The 24,462-nt window shown below is 43.1% G+C and overlaps 1 protein-coding gene across 2 annotated transcripts in view; it reads left to right on the top strand.

Moving 5' to 3' along the window:
* Nucleotides 1-24,462, top strand: part of rapsn (receptor-associated protein of the synapse, 43kD) — a 261,349-nt gene that overhangs the window by 62,278 nt on the left and 174,609 nt on the right. For both annotated transcript variants that reach the window (XM_035416467.1, XM_035416466.1), the window contains exon 2: nt 2,094-2,432. In XM_035416467.1, coding sequence (XP_035272358.1) covers nt 2,094-2,432 — 339 coding nt within the window. The remainder of the gene's footprint in view (nt 1-2,093; nt 2,433-24,462) is intronic.

Genomic DNA, 24,462 nt, shown 5'->3' with positions numbered 1-24,462 from the left:
AAGCAGGGAATTTCGCTTTAAATATCCAACGGATTATGGTATGAATCTAAAAGGTGGGATTTTGTCCATATATGGTATTGGTGTAATGATTTTACTTTTATGTCAATACAGATTTATATACAATTTGGCTTATATTTCTACATGATAGTGGCAATCGTGGTGGTGACACGATCTGGTCCATTTTTGATTTTGCTATCAATATCCGATGGACAATGGTGTTTTAAATCTAAACTGGGATTTTCTTTGTCCACAAATGATGCTGGTCTAACAATTTTACTTTTATGCCAATACAGCTACACACACTCAATGTTGGGTAGTGGTTGTACACAGTATTATCAAGTAGACTCAAAACATTTACTAGTTGGATTTACAAGAGAAATAAAATTGTTGGATTTGCTTAATAAAATTATAGACATGTTGCACGCAATTTAGTATATGTGGCATCTTCAACTTAATTAGTTTGTCCTATCGTTCTTAATACACTGTGTACAGCCAGCTGGGAAATAAATTTCAAAGATTTGTTGATGTTAATTTGAATCCATTCTTCTTTATACCTGCGCAATATTTCCTCTGCCAGACAACCCCAAGGCACAAAACATGCTTGATAGATAGCAGTGTTATTTCTGTCAAATGCTTCCCGTTTTTCTCCAACTGTATCTTTGGTGGTTGTAGCCATTCCATCTGTAAGACGCTCTGTTCATAACCTTATTATCTACACTATTCTGTGACTCTCAGATAATGTGTAACTTTTGAGCTGTGGCTAGGTTTTGAGATGAACATGATAATTGATTATAAATTAAGCATTTATCATATTATAAAATGTGATTTCACTTCCTAGATAATTCTGGAAAAGTTAATTGTCCACTATCCCTGTTTAATAAGTTTTTCATGAGAAAGGATGTAATACATTTTGACACTGCTGTTTTACCAAAGAGTTGAATTATTCAGTGAAATCAGCTAAAGCAGCTTAAAATGAAATTAAATGCACTCAGCCCTTGAGGGAGAAAGTTAGAAACTTCTAACAGATTATTTATTAAGCTAGACAAGCCAATATATATATATATATATATATATACATATGCTGCTAGTATCTAGATAGTTTTTGAAATATACCTTTTGATTTTTTGCAGGTTTGTCCTCTTCCTTTTCATCAAACATTCTCTTGGGATTTATCCTCCTTTTTAGCCCATAGGTCCCAATTCTTACTACCTTAATGAGTTGGAGGGAAATAATTATCATTTTAGTTTATTGGCGCACACCCTTATCACCAACACTTGTAGTGTAAGATGGTTACCAATGCAATCAGAGCTGATCTTTTTCTTGGTCAATCAGGTTTCATTTTATTGGCAGCCTTTAGACATAGTAATGTGTGATGTGCAATGATTTATCTGGAACTGCCAATGAGCTCAGCTGTCTTGGGCTCTCATCAGCACCATGCACAGACAGCAAAACATGGTGAAGACTATGAGCAAGAATGCTTGCAAGCCACTGTTATACATTGAAGACTGCCATTTTATTTGCAGGATGCACAGCTCATGTTTTGAATCATTACATTTTTAAAAAATGTATAGCACTTTTCCGAATGCTCAAAGTGCTTTACAGACTAGATCAGTTTTCCCTGATGTGACTGGTTCACATTTTGTCGCATGACAAGAAAAAGATTGGGTCAGGACAGCTCTTATTGCATTGCCAACAACCTCATACTAAATACCAATCAGTGATGGGAAAATGCTAAAATCAAGCTAAAACAATGATGATTTCTATCCAATATTTAAAATTTCAGAAGTCACCGCAAATGCTTTTTCCTGCAGGACTTCCCAACCCTAGAGATCTACTGTCCTGTAGGTCTTCATCCCAACACTAAAAAAGCACACCTCATTCAACAGTCAGTGATCTCATTGAGCTGCTAATTAGTAGAATCAGGTATGTTGAAATGAAAACAAACAGGATGGTATATCTCCAGGAACAGGGTTGGACATTCAAGCCTGAATAGGGTCCATAGAATCAGATTAAGAATTGCAGATATACAATGTAACTTATTTTGTTTATTTGAATAACTCATATCTCCAAATGGTGGTGGTTGCCCCATGCAGTACGCCTTGGCCCAGATTGATACAGCCCGGGAAATGGAGGATCCAGACTACCTGGCCGAGGGCTACCTGAACCTGGCACGCAGCAATGAGAAGTTGTGTGACTTCCAGAAGACCATTTCCTATTGTAAGACATGCCTGAACATGCAAGGCACCACAGTTAGCCTGCAACTGAATGGGCAGGTGTGCCTAAGCATGGGAAATGCCTTCCTTGGTCTCAGCATCTTCCAGAAGGCACTAGAAAGCTATGAGAAGGCATTGCATTACGCACACAACAACGATGACAAGATGCTGGAATGCCGCGTCTGCTGCAGCCTTGGGAACTTCTATGTCCAGCTCAAGGTACTGCTTCTATGACCTTCACATTTTTTTGGGTCTAATTAATGTGTTGACACTGCTGAAATATTTACATTTTGATGTTGATATTATTTTACAAAATGCATGAATACCAGTCTGACAGCCTGGCAAAGTAATGTCTTTTACACATGATCAATTCCAGTTGTTGTTTTCATAAAACTGAAAGGTAAGACTTTGAGAAGGAGGAACTAATGGTTTTTTGATGTGTTTCAGAAAGGTCTACGTGAACACTATAGTTAATTTTTGCAAAGCAGTTATTTACATCCCAAGTCAGAAGGCCATTTTCAGTTATAATAACAAATATAGCAATTATAGAGTTTCAAGCATGCATCACAAAAATAGACTTAGAAAACATAGAACACAGATATACTGAATATGCTGAATATACATGGGAGTCGAGCTGACAAACTTGTGTATCAATGACCACCAGCCTATAGCACCAGTACAAAAAAGTTTGATCGTAAGGTAGGGTGTAAAGTCAACACTAAATGGTATGTTGTAACTTGCTAGTTCTAAACTAAAGCGGTCTTGTTGTGGTTGCACCATGGATACTTACGCTACATCTTAGACAAATTGATCGTAAAGGATTCCCTGAACCAAAACATTGGCTGTGTCGCAAACTGCATAGTTCCATGCTCCGAGTGCGCATAGCGAGCATGCCTCCATCTTGGAGTGCAGCTCCAAACCAGAGTGTGGTAGTGCGGAACATGGATAAAGTACCTGGATGCACACTCCGTTTTATCAAAGTTTTAAGTGTGCATCCGTGCATGCTCCGACTGGGAAAAATCCCATCATTCCTTTTGAGAAAACTGTCAAGAACAACGGTAATGATGACAGTAGTGTGGTCGCTGCCTCTCTCGGATTGGAAACTTAAATTATGCCATGGGAAAATGGTACACAGGGAGGAGTTTGTATATAAATAAAGTGGTACAGTGTTAATAAATAATGCAATATGTAAAGTATGAGTTGTTTTTTTAGTTTAAGGATATGTAATTTTAACAAGTCTAGCGAGCTATATTGACTACATTGGTGCTGATTGGGTCCCGTTTTGAATAATAAGCTGCCTTCTTATCCTTGCCACAGCCCATTTTCTCTCCATTTAATTGGAAATATACCCCCCGCCTATGGAGCTGCCACCACAAACATGACAGGCAACTTATCTGTTGCCTAACTGCTTACCCAGTTGTTCACACACAGTTGGTATACAGCGCGAAAATAATGAAAACACAGACATGACTGTTTACAATGAAATGGCAACTTTATAATGGGGTTGACAGTTCACTGAAAGCTATCCAAACTACAATTAATATTTTCCAAGCTATTGTTGCCTTCCACTGCTCTTCTGGCAGCAAAAAGGATAATTCAATTTAAGTGGCTAGCTTGCTAAAGGTTGCTGATATTACTGGTTTACTGGTTATATCAGAATATTTCAGTAATATATAGCCTACTACTTATAGAGTGAGAGCACCTATTGATCGGGTTCACTCGATAGACAGGAAAACGGTGCTAAACAGATTTGCAACTGTATATAAAATAGGCTAAATATCGGTAACAATCTGTACCTAGTTATGTGTAAAAAAAATGTTTCTTATCCTCCTATTTATTTTTTCAGTACTTCAGCGATTTTTTTTCTGTGCCGGCAAATATGTCAGAGGTCGCCCAGCATTAGCTTTAGTTGGTAAGGGGACGTGCATCGACCACCCCTTTGAGATTGATGAAACTTCTCTTTACTTGAGATCATATTGTAGAAGTGTCCTGTCTTGTGTATTTCAGTTTAATATGAAAAAGGTGGTCCCTACCAGCATTTCTTGCAATCTGTTACATATTCACAGTTATAAATGTGTTGCCTGGAATGCGTATTTCGGACCACGGTGGTGTGGAGCATGGAAGTTTGCGGTTTGGGACCTTAGAGCATAGACATATATACATAGCAGTCAATTCAACGTCTATGTATATATGTCTATGCCTTAGAGTACTATATAATAGAGACAGCGACTCCAATAGAGACATCAGAACCAGGAAGTACCGTTTTTTTCGCCCAACAGACATGGGCTGCATCCCAAATGACTCACTTGTTCACTCATTCACTATTCCCTATATAGTGGAAAATACGTAGCACACTACAAAGGGAGTGAGCGGCAGAACTAACGTTTGCTTTTATTTTGTTCACTCTATGAGTGAAGCCTTTTATCCCAGTGGCTACTGCGTGAAGTGCAAAGCCTGGTTGCAAAAAAACTTGAAACCCCGCCCACCCAATGTTAAGTCAATGGGGAAAATGTATTGCAATATACCATTCAAAAAAATATTTTATCAGGGACCAAAGATGACGTTTTCCTTGAGTTGCACTGCTACCGAGATTAGCTAGCTTCTTAGCTAGCAAGCAGCTTCTCCGGAGAAAAACTGTTTACATTACACTTGCCACACTAACGAAAATTGGTGACATCTCCGCTGGGTCTGATTTTTAAAAATAATTCCCCCAAAATTCCCAAATCTGGGTTACATTACATTACATTACATTACAGGCATTTAGTAGACGCTTTTATCCAGAGCGACGTACAACAAGTGCATCAGTTCAAAGTGCAGAGGTGCAGAAAAAAAACACAAGAGTGAAGTAAAGATCGTAGTGCCAGAAGTGACCACATAGATCAGGACTCCAACCCTGTAGGGTAACCTGTTCAGCAAATAAACAAAACAATCCTGCCAAGTACAAAACTAGCACTGGAATCACATTTGCCTAATCAGAATCAAACAAAACAATCTTGCCAAATACAAAACTAATGAGATTGCATTAGCCTAACTAGGCACATAGAGTAGAGCTAAACTACAGGCTAGGGAGGGGTGGGGAGAGGTGCAGCCTGAAGAGATGAGTCTTTAGTCTGCGCTTGAAGGTAGTCAGATTCTCTGCTGTTCTGACTGCCACGGGAAGGTCATTCCACCAGCGAGGGGCCAGGACAGACAGCAGACGAGAACGGGAAGTACAGACACGAAGAGGGGGAGGTGCCAAGCGTCCAGAGGTGGCAGAATGGAGAGGTCTGGCTGGTGTGTAGGGTCTGATGATCCTCTGGATGTATCCTGGTGCTGACCCCTTAGCCACCTGGTATGCAAGCACCAAAGTCTTACATTTGATGCGAGCCATAACAGGCAGCCAGTGGAGGTCAGTGAGCAGGGGGGTGACATGGGAATGTCTGGGGAGGTTGTAGACCAGACGAGCTGCAGCATTCTGGATGAGCTGCAGGGGTCTGATGTCGGATGCTTCGGTCCCTGATACAATATTTTTTGAACGTAATCTGTACGTGTATATATGAAATTATCGGTTAAATATTCACTAATCTTGGCATCGACCAAATGTATTGCAATATACCATTCAGTAAAATATTTTATCAGGGACCGAAGATGACATTTTCTTTGAGTTGCACTGCCACCGAGCTTCTCCGGAGAAAAACTGTTTACGTTACACTTGCCACACTAACGAAAATTGGTGACTTTGTTGTATGTAATATGCAAATATAATTCAGTTCAGTTGTGTTCTTGGTCATGTGCCTACATCATGTGTGCACAAGGATAGCGCAGACATTGAATAAAATAAATAATAATTTAAAAATTAATATCTTTTGTCTGTGGTAGGAAAATTTTTTTAACCAATAAACAATAATAATTTTAAAACAATAAGTGATTTTTCTTTATAATATAATGCATGGAGTTAACATCAATATTTGAGTGGAAGTATTTTGTTATTTCTATCAAAAATGAATGGAGCCCAATGAGGAAACTTGATTTTTGAGCAAAAACATAGATATCAGCAGGGGGCGCCATTACATCCGGTTCGGAGGTTGAGAACCGAAAGCTGGCCCTTTGTTTGGGACACAGCCATACGCCTCAGAAGTCGTGTTGTCGTTAGCATTTTCGAGACTTCCGGTTCAAAAAATAGACGCCCCTATGGGACAAATGAATGGCGATTTCCGAATTTCTTTAAAATAAATGATGACATTTGGACGTATTTTTGTATATGAATAAATAATGCTTTTTACCCATTTTTTATAATCTAAAAAAATTCTGTCATTTTAAAAAGCCAATTGCTAACAGCTAAGTGTTTAGCCACTCGAGATGACCCGTCGCACAATTACAACATCACACACAGAGCTGTTTCGATACACGCACGAAAACCTTTCTTCCCATTGTTTCCCGTTAGTGTACTAAATTATACATTTTTCTATTTTTTACAGTTGTATATATATCGTTGTAAAAATCTTAATATAACTACGCTACTTGCACATCCCAAGCGTTGCTAGGGAACCGCAAAAGCTGTGACGTAAATAACATGCGCAGCAGTGTTAGCTTTTTGTTAGCAAAATAATTGTTTCGGTTGAAAAACGACATCGGAATTCAGCGGATCCAGTACCATGTAAGAGAGAAATGTGTCCGGATAAAAACGTCCAAGTTTTAAACGCCAGCTTAAATCACAGACTGTGACAAGGACGGTTATGTGAAAATCCATTCATTTTTTCCATAGAGAAATTTCCCTTTGAACCGGAATTCCATATGTGGGCAAGGTTTTATGCTCTGCGTTACGTCAGACTTCTGAGGCCTATTGTCACATACGTGACGTTTTATCTTCAGGCTAATCGGGTTGTGTCTAGCAGGTTTAAGGAAGTGCCGTATTATCCCATAGACTCGCCGCAATATATTAATTAAATTGTGCCTTATCTTCCATTCAGGAGGAAAGTCTGACCTCATTTGTTAGCCAAACTAAGGATAAATCATTTGGACAGAATGATTTACTAGTGGGGAAACTAGTATTGATAGGTAAGTAGCTATCTACTTCTTACTAGTTTCCCAAAATTTTACAGATAGTTTCCCATCTTTTATTTAGCTACCTTTCTGTCCAAATTATTTATCCTTAGTTTGGCTACATAGTATCTAATATTTGAGAAAATAAAGAAGCTAATATTTCGATAGGCTACATGAAAAACACAATCAATTTACAAGTATATTAGCTAGTTATGACAGACCTATGGCCTGTTAATGTTACTTATTCCACATACAATTACGTGTTTACATCTAAATTCTTACTAAATGTCCAGAATGGCTAAATGCCGAATGGGGGGGGGGGGGGGGGGGGGGGAACAAGCTGCATCATTAATGTTTCTAAAAATGCTATTTTTAATACCACCTCACCTCTTTACTTGACATTTTGCTTGTAGCGCTCAAGGTTGTGTCCTCAACAGAGGTGTGGCTGGAGTTGAGGATGGAAGAAGAGACTTATTTGAGTACAGAGATAGTACAGAGTCTAGAAGGGCTACAAAATCCTTCACAGTGTGCCTTTAAAGAACAAAATAAGACACTTTTTACTTTGAAACATCAGCAAAAGTAAACAAGCTGGTTTGTATTTTCCCAAAAAGGAGGAGAAAATAATTTGCCACTAATTGTTTATATTACTGACAGGTTTCATAAAATGGAGCAATAGTGACATTAAGTGGTTTATCTGTTAATTTCAACAACATGGGCCTATACTTGTAAAGCATTTTGACAGAGATGTAGGACAGCCTTTTATCTTTTCATGCAATTTATTTCAATGTTAGGCCAATGCTACGTGCTTGTTAGCTACCTACCAATGTTTTCTTGCTAGTCGTGTTTTGATTTTGAACTAATTAAAACTGAACAAACACAATAATTTTAACCTGGCAAGCTGGCTAGAAAGTAATGAAAGTATTATTAATTTTAGCTGAATCGTTTTTCATTAGAACAAGCTTGATTTCTTGCTATTTCCTTGCTAGCTAACATGAGTGGGATTGCAAGCATCATTTATAATTTATAAAGGCTAGCTTTGCTTGTTAACTAGCTACCCATGTTTTCTTGCAACATTGCATTTGTATTTTGATTTATTATTTTAATACATAACATATTAAATGTCCAAATTGCCCAAAATAGTTTCAGGCTAACCATTTGCTTTCTAGCTATCTTAAATTGTAAAATTATTGTGGTTATGTTCCGTTTAATTCATTCAAAATCAAAACACGATTTGCAAGAAAACATTGGTAGGGATCTAAACAAGCAAAGCTAGCCTTACAATCAAGGTTATTTGATGCTTTCAATCCAACTCAAGTTAGCTAGCAAGCAGTGGGAAAAAACCAAGCATGTTCTAATGAAAAACGTTTCAGAATCAGCATCTAAATCTGCATTTATTACTTTCTAGCCAGCTTGCCAGGTTAAAATTAACTGTGGAAATTCCTTATGACAATGAATCATTTTCCACCACATAAGTAATTCAGTTCATGTAAACCTAACGATACACATTCCTCTCTTGATCGTCTAGCAGCGGTTATCTCCAGTTACTTAGAATCTCGATAGTTCGGCACCGCTGCTAGATGCTCAAGGGAGGACTGTGTAAACCTAACGATACACACTCCTCTCTTGAGCGTCTAGCAGCGGTTATAGCCTAACTATCGAGATTCTAAGTAACTGGAGATAAAACTTTTTTGTACTCCACGTAGATCATAAAGCCTTGAATTTAAAAACGACTCATTGAAATCGGTTGAGAAATGTAACCGTTACAGTGCTTTTTATCCAGAAAAACCGCAGCTCCCCCGTTTACTTGTATTTGTTTACAGGCCAGTCTTGCCTGGTCCAATATGGCAGCGACGTTGACGTACGATCCAAAGGCCAATTAAGCTTGTAAGTCAAATTTCCTCCAGGGGGCGTCTGGTTCGTGACATCACAGCCCAATGTTAAAATCCTATTGACTTTTTAAAAATCATTGATTGTAAAATATCTATAGCGATTAAAAATAAAGGATTTCTCACATTTTTTTGGGACCGTCATTCTCTGCCATAGCACGTGCTTGGTTATATTTATTTCAATCTATGGAGGGAAAAAAAAAACGGATTTATGTCGATTTACAATCTGTTGGTGGTCCTGAACTGCACTAAATCAAAATCGCACGGATACACGTCACAACCACGTGTGCTTGTAAGTCTACCCGCCAAGTGCAGTGCCTAGGCTGCCCCTAACTGCTGGTCTGGGATCAGATTTCCCTTCCCTTCCCTTCCTAACTTTAACCATTAGTAGGGGAAGAAAATAACTGACTCTGGACCAGCAGCTAGGGCCAACTTCACCCAACACCGGTGGCTAGCTAGCTATACCCACGACAAACGCGGTGTCACTGGTTAGCTTAATGCATTTTTTCAATAGTCAGGACAATAATGTTAAGAAGGGAGAAAATAATTCCAAATCCAAGCATGTAGAGCTGGTCATATACAGCCAGGGTAGATTAGCGGGTCTGTCAGCGCCAGCATGAAAGATATCGTTTATAAAGTTTTGGTTAGCTAACGTTAACGTTAGGAAGGGCTGGATCAGCAGGTAGCTAGCTAGCTGTCAAAGTCATGTTTATTTGTCATTACAAACCGTATATGCTGTACAGTACACGATGTAACGAAACTTCGTTTCGCAAGGCTTCGGTGTACCCATAGACCGTATAGGGGTGCAACTTAGACTTTCAGTCTGCTCACAGCACTAAAGGAATACACACATTGTGAAAATCAGAATGACAGTGCAGTTGCACTTAGACAAGACAGGTGCAGCAGTTGTGGTAGGCAAGCGATAGACAATTTCTAATAAACAGTTTTATTAAAACATAGTAAGTAGTAAACATATTGTTCGTAATTTATCGAAAACCATGCTGGCTAGCTATATTGTCGTTGTGTTGTGATAAAAATGTATATGACGTTATACTCCGTTTTAAATCACGTCTTAAGTTAGTTAGGTATACGGTCTATGGTTGTACTTTATAGATCCCTGAAAGGAAATCCTGTTGTCATCACGACCGTACAATTATGATGTGAAAATAAAATAACTTAATAGTAACAAATCCGTTGTTTCCAGTAATTTGAAATTGAAATACGATATCAAAGTGACACTAGAAGTAGAAGGGCGCAAGCGTGTTCCATCTGAGCCGTGATGATATAAGCGTGCGTCGGGAGCATACACCGGTATGTGTAGTTCCTAAGTGTACTAAACGTACACAACGTTGTACCTTGTACTTGTCATGGGTCAATCGTGCTGCTGATATTATATTTCATGAGTCATATATGTCATGAGTACCGCATACCAATAGCTAACTGGTTCCCGACTTGTAACTAAAAATATTGCTTATTGAAAATTGCCCCATTCATTTTCCCATTGACAAATTTGCGGGAAAACGAGGGGAGTGGCTTGGTGACGTTTTCACTTACAAGCTCTATGCGGCGTCTGTATATATTGAGCCACGTTTCCACCGCAGGAACTTTCTCCAGGAACTAGGAACCTTTTGAGGAACTCAGTGCGTTTCCACCACAGGAACCAGGGTCTAAATTAAGGGGACTTTATTTTACCCCCTAAAAATTCCCTGCACAGGGGGTAGTACTTTCGAAAAGTACAGGAACTTTTTGGGTGGGGCGCAAGCGCTGAACATTTTTGATTGGTCGAGTACTCGCAGCATTTTATTTCAACCGCCATTTTTAAAAATCTGCAGCCGCAAACCGATTTATTTTTTTCAAAATAATAACTTGAATTCAAACATTATGTTATGTGGCGCAGTAGCCTACTTTTGGTTATAGCCTGCCAACGTCTTGTGACGGGGAGGCCAGGCCACATTCTTATTCACTGATTCCCTTTCTAAGGCCAAAATCTAAACACTACATATCCTACATGTTGTATGACGCGAACAAATCTATCAACTTCGATTTACCATGCGAAACGTACTCGCATTTCAATCTAGATGACATACCCATGCCGGTACAGCGACATGATGCAGAGATTTGGTCAGCGACAAGTACCTGTCCTGAGCATGGCTACAAACTGTGTGCTAGACTACATTTATGACATCCATCATCGGAGAATCACAGAATGGAATGACAGCATATTGAACCCTGCAGCTCTGCAAACATATGCTGATTGTATACACCAGATGGGAGCCCCCCTGGACAACAGTTTTGGGGTCATAGATGGTACAGTGCGACCCATAGCCAGACCTGGGACAGATCAGAGGACCCTATATAATAGCCACAAGCGTATACACAGCTTGAAATTCCAGGCTACAGCCATTCCAAACGGATTAATTGCCAACATCTATGGTCCAGTAGGTAAGTCATTGATCATGATGCTTAAAAAATAACATAACAAGTTACTCCTCTCTAAAATGGAAACAAACCACAACTCATGTCATATTTGTTGTTTTTGTTTTGCAGAGGGAAGGAAACATGATTTTGGGATGCTTGCAGATTCCACCTTATTACCTGTTCTGGAACAGCACGCAGTTTCCCCAGGTGGCCAGCAGATGTGTGTGTACGGGGACCCTGCATACTCACTGCTTGTGCACCTTCAGGCTCCATTCCGCAATGTTCACCTCACTCCACAAATGAAGGCATTCAACAAGAGTATGAGTGAAGTCAGGGTGTCAGTCGAGTGGTTATTCAGGGACATAGCAAACTACTTCAAGTTTATGGACTTTTAAAAGAATTTAAAAATTGAGTTGAGTAGTGTCAGGAGACTTTATGTGGTGTCTGCTCTTCTATGAAATGCACTCACTTGTCTGTATGGTAACCAAACATCTCAGTTTTTTGGCCTTGACCCTCCACACATTCAAGACTATTTCTTATAAAACAGGTTGAGTCACAAGTAGTGGGAGGTGGAGGAAGACAGACAAAAAGTTCTATTGTATCAAATCATTAATCATTTATTACTTACAATTGAGCATTTACAAATGAATGTTTCAAAACTAAATATAATAAAATATTTGTAAATACAGCCACAACTGTCCATTGTCTTTAATCTGCAAAAAAGAACATAGAACATGAAGACGTGACAATGGTGGTGGTGCTGGAACTTTGATCACTCATGAATTAGGCTAACTAGTTCTGTTTCTTAGACAGACTTTCGATAAGGGCAAAGATGGCTTGTCCTTGCTGCTGCTGCTGCAGAATCATGGCCTGCATACCCTGCATCTGCTGTTGCTGTATGAGTCGCATCATTTCAGTCATCTGGCCCTGTGATTCCTGTTCTCTCTTCGCTTGGTCTTCTATCTCCAATCATTTTAACTCCAATTCTTTATCTCTTAGAGCTCTCTCAGCTACACTTCTCTCTCTCAAATACTCTATGGTCTCATTTCCACTTCTCCTTTTTCTTTAACCCTCACACTCTTCTCCATCTTCACTTAGCCTTCTTTTTGTTTGTCCCACCCTCTCCATTGCCTTCTTCCTTACTCCCTCTGCTTTGGCCTGGTCTGCCTCTATCTTCTTCCTACCTTCTGCACTCCCTCTGTTCTCATCTGCTGCTCTCTCTTTCTCAGTTATCTCCTCTATCAGCACATCAAGTTCTGACACCTCTTCTGATATTCCACTATTCCTCTCACCCTTGCTGTTTTTGGACTTGAATCTAGCTTGCAGTAAAGCAAACCTCTCCCTCACAGATCTTTGGTTTACTTTGAATTGAAGCTCCCTGAAGCTGTTAAGTGAATCTGCTACCTCAGTCCATACCTTTCCCTTGTCGACACTCCCTTTCTTGAATATGAACGGGTCTGTGACGAGTATTTCTCTGCAGAGAATTACGTTGTGTTTCTCCGTCCACTCCATTGGGGGTCTGCATAATAACATCAACATCAAAGTTTGTTAGCAAAGTTACAGTAGTTAGCTAGCTAGCTAGCTAGTTACCCTTAACACAATTAACCTTATAATTACGTTAAACCCTTAGTTAACGTTAAGTTACCCGTAACACAATCAGTTTGATAACGTTACTAGCTAGCAAAACATTAGCGTTCGTTAGCTACCTGGCTAGCTTAGCGTATGGGAAAGTGAGGTGAATCTATTGCTAAAAAGTTTTTGTGAGGCACCCTTAACACAATCAACTTTTGTCACTTTTCTAGAATTAACTAACAATGTACAGATATTATATAAACATATAAATTGTATGTGACCTACTGTGAACGCTTGTTTGTACCGCCACCACTGGCACAACTGTCATCTCGAGGAGCAGACAGAGAAGATGACATAGCTTTGGAAAAATGGGAAAATCTTAACATTAGCCAGTGTCTATGGAAAAAGTAAACTGAAATAATTTAAAGTGTAGTGTCACTATCAATTGTAAAAACAAATTTAATTTAAAAAACACATTAAAAATGGAAAATTCACTCACCTGTTGTAGTGACTACGTTAAACTTAAAGTGCTGCTTTTCCTGTTGTAGATCTGCCGGCTACGGCAGCAGAGCGGAGTAGTCTCGATCAACAGAACACAGATCTATTTCCGGTCACTGTAGCCGTCCCAAAATCCATCCTTGCTTAAAGTCCAAGCTAGAACACCGAGTTTGTGTTTTCAATTCATAATTTGATTGCAGGAGCACAGAATGTCTGAATTGAGCAATCTCGAGCATGCCGGCGTGCCGACCACTAGGGGCTTTGTGCTAAGAGGTTAAGAAAAGCATGTGGAGTATGGTTATCCTTATCTGAAATTTTACAGTATAATGAAAGTTTACTGTTTAGGCAAATGTGAGGTAAAAAAAAAAAAAAAGTTACTTATTTGGACTATTTTTACGGTTGACTTTACATTGAAATGGGTGGCTGAAAGACCTGTACTGGAGCCAACAGCCCTGGCGCTAGTGAGCAATCTCTCAGGAAGACCAGTCATCTTCAAAAATAAAGCCCAGTTTTGGCCCCTTGGGTCAATCATATTCATTTTTTTTGCCTTTTATGCCAGCTAATGTTTAGATAAATCAAGAGGAAATTAAAGAAGAGCAAACAAGAAACACAAGGTAAGTTAAAATTAACAATTTCATTTGGCTTGAAAATGTTAGATAATTTAGTTCACTGTGAATTCCTTGTTTAGTAGGTAGAGTTAGCTAGTGTATTTATCAATTGGAAACATGGAGAGCCAACGTTCAAATCGATTCTTTGTGAGATAGCTGTCTCGGTGTAGCTTGTAAACATGCTGCGTGTTTAATAAGCTAGCGAGCTAACTAGCTATGAATATGATCTATGCCTAGCTATGGCTAATGTACTGTAACTATGCTGGCTACATGTAATGTAGCAACGATGTAAAGCAAGGCATCAAAACATTTACCTAATATTATCTCATTAGCTACATTGGCTAATAATTCTGTTCATCTAGTTGCACAAATGATACCGTAAGACAACTAACTAGCTAGCTATTATGTTGTAACCTTTGTGGGCTTAAAAAACATTATCTTTTCTATCGTTCAATAACCCAAAAATTGTAAGTTAGTCAATGCACAAAAGCAGCACAAAGTTAGCGGATGAAAACTTCCCCAATCATCTATAAAGTATGAAATTTGGTGTTTCAAGCTTCAGAAAAGACCTTGCACAGATGAGAAACTTTCAAACACCGTAGCTTGCTAAGCTAGGTAATGTAGTAAAATGAGCAGATATTTGGATGATGTGCATCCTCTAATACCAAAATGTTACCTTTTGCTATTTTATTCTGTTTGAGTAACATTATGTAAAAGTTTATTTTTTATTTATTAGGAAAGCAAAGACGTCCTGCGTAAAATAGTCTTTAAAAATACCAAAATGTTTCCATTTTGCCAGTAAACAGTTTCGTTGTCACATTGTATGTGGAGTAGCCTATATTTTAAGTAAAGCTAACTAGCTAGATATTCTCAGTCAACATGCTAACAGTCATTTGCAAACTCAGCCTGCACAAGATAGGATGAAAATTCAGGTGGTATCATTGTTAACCTCAATTGCCTGAATCGGTGAGCAATCACAGTAGCTAACAGTAAGTTACTTTTCAAACAGCAAAATGCCAAATACCAGGAAAAGATGAAATGGTGGGTGTCAGACTCAAGATGACGTGGTGCTGGTTGAAGGTAAGACAAGTTGCAAGCTACTGGTGTGACTATATTGCTATCATTTTTGCTGCTCAATTCCATAGAGCGTATGTAGGAACTGAAGAGGCAGGGGGAGCCAAAAGTTGCAGAAACCGATATCGCATCCAGTGCACCGCAACTCCCAATTCCTTTTTCTGTCAAACTAAGGGGTTTACAGTCATATTTTCAACTAATTTATATCCAAAACACATAAGACTAGGAATCAATGCATGATTTTACTTGACATGATTCGATAACAAAGTTGTAGCCAAGTTGCTTTACTCATCATATGTCAACACTAGGCTTGGGTTGGTCAACATATGACTTAACATATTCTAGCGCACTAGGCAGTGAATCCACACTCTATTACCTGGCTGGAAGGCCTGCCCCTTGCAGCGCTAGTCGTAGGCACGCTTCTGCCGCAGTCCCGCAGTGTCCTGGGCCTGGCAAGAAAAGTCGTGTGCCACTCGTAGTCGTTCCAGCAGCTGGCGGAAGTAGCATGCCTCTGTACGGGCTGGTTCCCCGTGCTCGGGCGGGGCCCCGAACACCAAGTCCACAGGCGTCCAGAGCTCCCACCCGAACATCAGGGCGACGGGTGTGCAGAGGCTGGACTCCTGTATGGCAATTCTGTAAGACCACAGGAGCAGGGGCAGATGGCGGTCCCAGTCTCGCTGGTGCTGGCTGGCGAGGATGGCAAGCTGTGCAGTTAGGGTCTTGTTAAATCGTTCAACAAGACCGTCACTCTGGGGATGGAGTGGCGTCGTCCGGGTCTTAGCTACTCCCAGACGTCTGCAGACTTCAGCCAGCACCCATGACTCGAAGTTTCGCCCCTGGTCACTGTGGAGTTCACCAGGGACCCCGAACTGGGTGAACATCTCCTCGACCAGCTTTCTCGCCGTTGTTGTGGCACTTTGGTCCGGCACCGCATACGCCTTGGGCCACTTTGTGAAGTAGTCCATAGCCACAAGAACGTAGCGGTTACCAGCCTCAGTGACGGGGAAAGGGCCGAGGACGTCCACCCCCACTCGCTCCATCGGGGCCCCACCACGTAGCGTTGTAGAGGGGCGTGAGAGCGCCTGGTAGGCCCCTTGCGTGCTGTACAGGAGTCGCAACAGTGAACTTGCATCTCTACGGCTTCGGCGGCACCCACGCCAGTAAAAGCGCCCCCTCAGTCTTCGCAAGGTCTTACTGTTTCCGAAGTAGCCTGCCCCCACCGAGCCATGCACCAGTCCGAGGAATTTTGGTCGGAGCGCTTGGGGAACGAGGAGTTGGAGGAGGTCGCTTCCCAGCCCGGGTGCCCGCCATCGCCGATACGCCAGCCCGTCCCACAGTTCAAGGCTCCTCCACTGCCCATAGTAGGCCTTGAGCTCGGGCGCCTCAGCCGAGACCTCAGCCCACTGTGGCAGCCGTTCCACCTCCAGCCAGCCCCTCACTTTATTTAGTGTGCCGTCAGCCTCCTTGCCCTCCCGCAGCTGCTCCGGTGACACTGGCAGCCACTCCGCCTCGCTGATGGTGTGAACTGCAGCCACCTCCCGCTCCATCTGGCTCTTTTCTTCTTGTCGGCGGCAGTACCGGCAGTCCAGTTCAGCACAGGGACGGCGGGACAGGGCGTCAGCATTGGTGTGGTGCTGCCCAGCCCTGTGCTCGATCCAGAAGTCGCACTCTTGTAGCTCTTCTAGCCACCGTGCTACTTGGCCCTCTGGGTGCTTGAAGTTCAGGAGCCAGGTGAGTGAAGCATAGTCAGTCCTGAGGCGGAAGTGGCCTTGGAGGTAGAGCCTGAAGTGCCTCAGTGCCTTCACCACTGCCAGCAGGTCTCTGCAGGTCACGCAGTAGTTTCGCTAGTAGTTACGAGTGTGCAGAAGCCTTTGCCCGGCTCAGGGTGCCGCTGTAATAGGCGACCGCTCTCTCTCCGTCACTGTCCTCCTGAGAGAGGACGGCTCCCACTCCCACGATGAAGAGGCGGTGCACGTCTGGGTACGCCAGTACAGGGACCTCCGTGAGAGCCGTACTGAGCCGGGCAAAGGCTTCTGTGCACTCGTCAGTCCAGACGAACGGCTGGTTCTTGTCAGTGAGGCGATGGAGGGGACTGGCAATGGAGGCGAAACCCCGCACAAACCGCCGGTAGTAGCTCGCCAGCCCCAGGAAACTGCGCAGCTCACCTACGTCCACCGGGGTCAGCCAGTCCTGCACTGCAGTCACCTTAGCTGGGTCGGTGGCTACCCCTCGCTCACTCACAACATGCCCCAGGAAGGCCGTCTCCCTCTGGAGCAGCTGGCACTTCCGGGGATTCAACCATAGCCCAGCCCGGCGAATCGCAGTGAGCACGTCGTGGAGGTTAGCGAGGGCGTGCTCGAAGCTGCTGGCATGTACCAGGAGATCGTCCAGGTACACTACAAAGCAGCTTCGGGGGACAGCCGACAGCACCCTTTCCATCAACCATTTGAACGTGGCAGGGGCGTTGCACAGTCCGAACGGCATCACACGGAACTGCCACAACCCTTGCCTGATGGTGAAAGCTGTTTTAGTTTTCGCATCCGGGGCCATCCTCACTTGCCAGTACCCACTTCGGAGGTCCAGCGAGCAGAACCAGCTGGACCCCACGATGTGGTCAAGCACCTCGTCGATGCGGGGGAGAGGGTAGGCGTCTTTGCGCGTTACTGCATTGAGATGCGGTAATCAACACAAAACCTCCACTCTCCGTTCTTCTTCCGCACTAGGACAGCAGGGGCTGCCCACGGGCTGTTGGAGGGCTCAATGACCCCTGCAGCGGCCATCTCCTTAAACTTCTCCTCCGCCACCAGCCGCTTTGCGAGTGACAACCGGTGAGGGCACAGACGAACCGGTGCAGCGCCACCAGTATCAATGGTGCGCTGCACTAGATCGGTCTGCGTGCATTCCTCATCGCAGGCAGCGAAGAGGTCTGCATTGTCCACCAGCAAGCGATTTAGCTGTTGGCATTGGCGAGGATCTAGGCCGCTGCAGCTGCGTCGCCACAGCTCGCAGACAGCGTCCGCCGTCTCGACAGAGGGTGAGGCAGGTTGTGCCAGAGGGGCAATGCGAACAGACGCAGGCGAGCCACGCTCAGCGTTGGTGGGCTTGGGGCGGCGAGCTGTGCGGGTGGGCTAAGGCTGCTCGGCAGCGAGTCCTCCGGGACATCCGTCTTTTCTTAGGGGTGGCGTGGAGGGCGAGGGTGGTGGAGCCAATGGAGAGCGTGGCATTGGCGATGTTCATTGTGGCATCCCAGTGGGCCAGCAGATTCAGGTCGACGATGCACGTATCACTGATGTCAGCCAGCCAGAACTCATGCACCACCACCTCTTGGTTCCCGACCTCCAAGCTCACCATCTTCTTACCCCACATGCGAGCCTCTGCACCATCACCGACTGCAACTGGGTGGTTGTTAGTGCCCAGGTGGTGTTGGGGAGCGTTCCTGGCCGCACTAAGGAGATGGTGGCCCCCGTGTCGACCAGTGCCCGACAGGATTGTCCATCCAACCTGCAATGCAGGTACAACCCACCAGCCTTACCCAGTCGGCCCACTCGCGGTTGGATTGTTTGCTCAGCCGCCCTTAAAAGGGCAGGATGGAATTCGCTTTCGGCTTCTACAAAAACGGAAGGAATTTGCTCGGTGCCCGCCTTCACAAAGGCAGGTGAAATTTGTGCTTTTTCAAGTGGGACCGAACTGGTTTCAGGCACAGCAGGCTGCGCCTGATTGAGGAGGATGGATTCCTGGGACAGCGGTTTCCTCACTGCACCATCCCGGTGTCGTTTCCCGACGGCCGTGGGGATCGAGGCTTGGGCGCTGGTGCTGGGCAGTCACGGGCTAGGTGTCCTGGCTCGTCACAGCGGTAGCAGCAGCCTTGTCGTTCAGGCATTGGGCGTTGTCGTTGCTGCTGCGGGGGTGAGCGTGCCCAGCGGACTTCCTCCTCCTCGTAGCAGTTAACCTCGCGGACGTGGGGGCAGGTTGTCTGGCCTGGAGCCAGACAGATGACGTCCTCCGCCCTCTCTGCTTCCTTAAGGGCCTCGTCAAGGGAGCGGGGTGTGGCCAGGATGACATGCTGACGCCGTCGCTCCGGGGTAAGGGCCTGGAGAAAGGCATGCAGCGCGAGCTCTTCCTGCTCTGCTGCGCCAAACGACGGGTAGCCCTGCCGTGTGTGGAGCCGCACATCTGCGACCACGCTCCCCCAGCTTTCCCCTTCTTGGCGACGGCGGCTGGTGAGCTTCTCCCGGGTCGCCTGGATCAACCGCCGCTGGCCGAAGTGTCTTGCTATCGCCGTTGTCAGCGCCTTCAAGTTGCCTTGGTCAGCGGCGTCAAAGTTCAGCCAGCAGTATCTGCAGCACTGGGCGCTCCAGGGCGAGTCCCAGGTGTGTCGCCGTCTCATCCTCGCTCCAGCCGCAGTGACGGGCAGCTAACTGCAGTTGAGCTAGGTATGGCTCCCGCTGCGCTGCCCTGCTAAACCTGGCTAGCTTCGGCTGCGTGTTAGCGTGTGCACTAGCCACCTCCGGGCGTGTAGGCCGTACTACGCTAGCTCCGTCTGGTCATTCGGGAGCCCTCTTTTGGCGTACCGCGGGGCTCTGCCACTCGGCACTCGTTCAGCCCCCGCCTTTCGCCGTCTTGGCACCCCCAGCCTTTCTTCCAGCTGCCGGATCGCTTCCTCCAGTTCAGCTCGCTCTATCCCACTTCCAGACACCAATGTAGCGTTCGGCGTGGAAAACAGAGGCGGCGACGGGGTTAGCCGTTTTCAAATCGCCCCAGCAGAGCTTCGCTTTATTGCAGACATTGCTTCTTAACAGTTTTTAAAAATCTGACCCGTTCGATCGGGCGCACAGCTCTTTTATAATGGTAGGACGCCCTGATTGGCTTAATTCGCTGCCCTCGGTGCACCAATCACTGGACATTAGCGAGAGCCAATCGCAACATCAAGCACACAACAACAAGAACACAAAACTAGCATTACAACGGTATTCACAGCGACATTAACAACACTACTGTACAAAAGCATAAGGGTCCAACGAACACAAATACAACGAAGTTAGCTAGCTTAGCATAAGCGACTATTAACAGGCTAAGCACATTTAATAACAACACAAACACGATCATGTATTTACAAATATTTACAGCTAGCTACGATAACTGAGGCAAGTTCGCCACAATATGACTCGGGTTAGTGGAGTGCATACAACTTGTGAATAGCCTACAAGGACCACGACCAAAAAGTACTTTGAGCTTCCATGGTTACTCAACTGCATATGGATCACAGAACTGTGTGGACCAAGCTAGCTAGTACTAAATATGAATTCTCTGGAATGAGTGGATGAAACTACACAAATGTTAGTGACAATCCGTTAAGTGCCTTATGCAGCCAGTTAGCTCATTATAATGTGTGCAATGTTGTCTATTCGATTGTTTGCAAAAGAAAAAAAAGGTAGCAAACCAGTCGTCTCAGATGCAAATAGCTAGCTAGCTGCAATGACAATGTGCTGCTACTTGTAATTTTGCTTGCTAGCTGTCCAGTAGTATTATGTACCTATCTCAAATATTAGTTTGTTTTATATAACTACATAGCTAGCGTCCGAGCGCCTGTTTTCGACCAGGTTCGTGTGAAAACGTCAATATGTAAACATATACCCTATTTGAATTATAAAAATATTTTGCGTATATAAAATGTATGAATAGATTTGCGTAGCCTATATAAACATAGGCAAAATATCAGTAACGCCCTGTACCTAGTCATGTAGAAAAAATGTTACGCTGTTATCTATTTTTTCCAGTACTTTTCATCCTTTTTTCTGTGCCTGGCAAATATGTTGGAGGTCGCCCGCAGCTATTAGGCTATCCGCTAATGGAATCCATTGCAATTAGTGCACCGGTCTTTTCCTCCAATTTGCTGCATGGTATTGTAGCAAAAAAAAAAAAAAGGTTAATGATCTACACTCCTATTTATTTTGTAACACAGCATCTTCACCTGTGCCCTGTGGAAACACCAGACTACACACATGCATGATAAAATAATTACAGCATGCAGTTAATTCTTTCTTCTCGTCTACCTTAATTAAATGGGTTGAACAATCTGTAGACATGTTACAAAGACATTAAAGCATAATTTAGTCGTAATTGCATTTCAGTATTATAATGGGGGTGCAATAATAATTATAGTGGAACTTGTCTTTACTTGAGAGAAGTGCCATTGTAGCCTATAGCAATGTCTCTCAACCGTGGTCCTGGTTGAGGTGTGTCTGCAAGAAACCACAGTGTCTGCTGGTTTTTGTCATAGCCAATCTCTTGATCAATTAAGGTTGTGGAGAACGTGCTCTACCATAATTGTGTGGTAAAGCTTATTTTAACACAATGGAGGTTTGGCTTGTTGCCATTTGCTGTCAGTAAACTCTGTTCATTTTACACAAATTGTTTCAGGTTTCCACACTCTGGGCAAATGGGACCCAAATGATTTCACCTGTCATTTTGTAATTGAATCCATTAAAAATGGAACCATTTGCAATTGGAATTATTTCCCACATAGTACATATAGCACAGTAAATGAAAGCATACTCTAAGTTTGTCTGACTAATTGAACTCCTGGGATGTGAATATGGGATATACTGTATATTTTTAAGTCCTACATAGTTATTTCTGGTATTTGCTGGCTTTAAGAGGGTAATTTGTCTATTTAAGAACAATTAGCATCTAATTAAACCCAACTAGCAGCACATTATAACCCTGAGCTTGTTACTATGGTTGGAAAAAAACCCAGCATACACAGTGGATCGCCAGGACCACGGTTGAGAAACACTGGCCTATAGTTAAGGTTAATATGAGAATGGGTGGTCCCTATCAGCATTTCTAGCAGTCCGTAGGATTCATATTCACAGTTGTAACTCAAGCAAAACAGGTGTTATCAAAGTTACGTTGTAAATTTTGAAGCAGGACAGTTGCACTTAATAGTCGCAATTAAGGAATTCTTGGCAAGTTGCAAGTTTAAAAGTTAATATTGTAAATGAGGCCATATTAATTTTCAAAATGTAGGCCAATATGTACAAAGTTTTTTTCATTTTGACAGATTTCGGGTATTTTAATGGGACTTGCATTCAGTCATCTGCTGAATAGAATGCATTTACAGATACGAACGAGAAGAGAATCACTGCTCACTCCACAGAACAGTGTAGCTCCAACTACTTCACGTAGTGTTATAATTACATTTTGTTCACCCCTTCATGATGGATCTATCTGCTAGTCATCATTACATGTCCATTGCAACAAACAACAGACTAGATTTGACTTCTATATGAATAGAACAATGTGAATTATAACTTTGTTATCGAATGGTGTCAAGTAAAATCACCCATTGATTCTTATTCTTATGGGTATAACTGGGTTGAAAATATGACTGTAAACCCATTCGTTTGGAAGAAAAAGGCACAGGTTTCTCCATTGTAGCCTATAAGAAGACTGAAAGGTGCGGTGCACTGGATGCCATATTGGTTGCAACTTCAGCAATAGAAGCAAACAATAACGTCCATTCCATATCCATATTTCATTTGAGTGCTGAATTCACTAAACAGTTTGTTAGCCCACGTTCACATAGCAAGCAAGTCAGTTGATGGGTCTCTCAAGTGTATTAGGCTGAGGGAGGGGCATGAGCTTCCCGTTGTATCCTCGTAGTGGTCTCGTGCAGCTACTAATTTTTGAAGGGAAATAATGGCATTACACAGTGTATCAAAGACGTATATTTGCCACATAGCCTATCCTTTAGTTTCTGTAGCTATGTCATGACACTGATAAATAGTATCTGTTACTGCTATCTCACTAGCTAGCTAACATTATCTCTCTCTCTGTAGCTAGCTAGCTACACCTAGCGATCTCTCACTCTCTTTCACTAGCTAGCTAGCTAGCTAGCGATCTCTCTGAATATGTGTTGCTATCTGACTAGCTAGCAATCTGTCAATATCTCTCTCACTAGTTACCTACCCAGCGAGTGATCTTTCTCTCTCACAAGCTTGTTAGCTAGCGATCTCTCTATATCTTTCAATAGCTACCTATTATCTAGCTTGTGAGAGAGATAGATCACTAGCTGTGACCAACTTTCTAGTAGTGTACAATTTGACTGATATTGGTAGAACAAGCCACATATTTGCCATATAGTTTGCTGTCTATTATTCAGGTTTTTATCCGCTCCTCCATTCAGTTCAATTCAATTTATTTGTACAGTGCTTTTTGCAGAGAACTGTCACAAAGATACTTTACAGAGTAGCAAGGCAAGAAACAAAGCAAACAGAGCAGACACCAGACCTGAAGGTCCATGTAGCAAGCACAAAAGGTAAAAAAAACTCCCACTGAAGAGAGAACCCTCAAACAGTGGCAAGAAAAAACTCCCCAATGGGAAGAAAGCTTGAAAGGAACCTAGCTATAGAGGGGGAGGCCATCCTCCACTGGCCAGCCTGGTATAAAGTAGCAGTAGAATTGAATGTAGCAGAAATGCTACCAGGCATCTATAACAGCAAATAAAATGCATTAAGCAGGTTACTGCTGAGATGAAAGCTAACAGGAATAATAGAAGATAAAATGGTATAGTTCAGAATAGTGCAGTTTAGAGGAGCCAGGTGATGGATCTGGTGCTCCAGGCTGCGTCAAGGCATGGGCAGGGGAGGAACAGGGTTTAAGCAGTCCATGACCATGGAGCGAAGTACAGAGCTGGAGCAATGTCATGGTCTCAGGCCAAGGAAACAGGCTAGAGCAGTCTTTGAACTCAGAACGAGGGACGGGAGCCCCATAGAAAGAGAAACTGAGAAGATAAGATTAAGGCCAGCTTGACACTTGATGCTAAGATACCTAGTGTGTCAACTCCGTAAAGGTCATTAAAGACTCCATTGCAATGATTGTAGCCGGGCAGAGCGATTATTCACAATATTGTATCATATTGGTTGGAGAAATAAGAAGCCAGAATCTCTGGCTGTTGACAGGCAATGCTCACGAAAGGTTGATGAACTATGGGCGACAACCCATATCGGGTCGCTACCCATTGCTCAGCTTTATAGAGAATGAACGGACAAACAGTTGACTAAATTGCTTGCTATCTGAACAGGGTTATATTATATCTCCTGTATTTCAATATTTTACAGTGAGTGTAGCAGCTGCTCCCACTGCTGTGCAGAGTCCTGTGCCTACTGC

This window comes from Anguilla anguilla, chromosome 5 (assembly GCF_013347855.1).
Source record: "Anguilla anguilla isolate fAngAng1 chromosome 5, fAngAng1.pri, whole genome shotgun sequence".
Classification (NCBI taxonomy): domain Eukaryota; kingdom Metazoa; phylum Chordata; class Actinopteri; order Anguilliformes; family Anguillidae; genus Anguilla; species Anguilla anguilla.
This window is presented reverse-complemented; position numbering and strand designations above follow the sequence as displayed.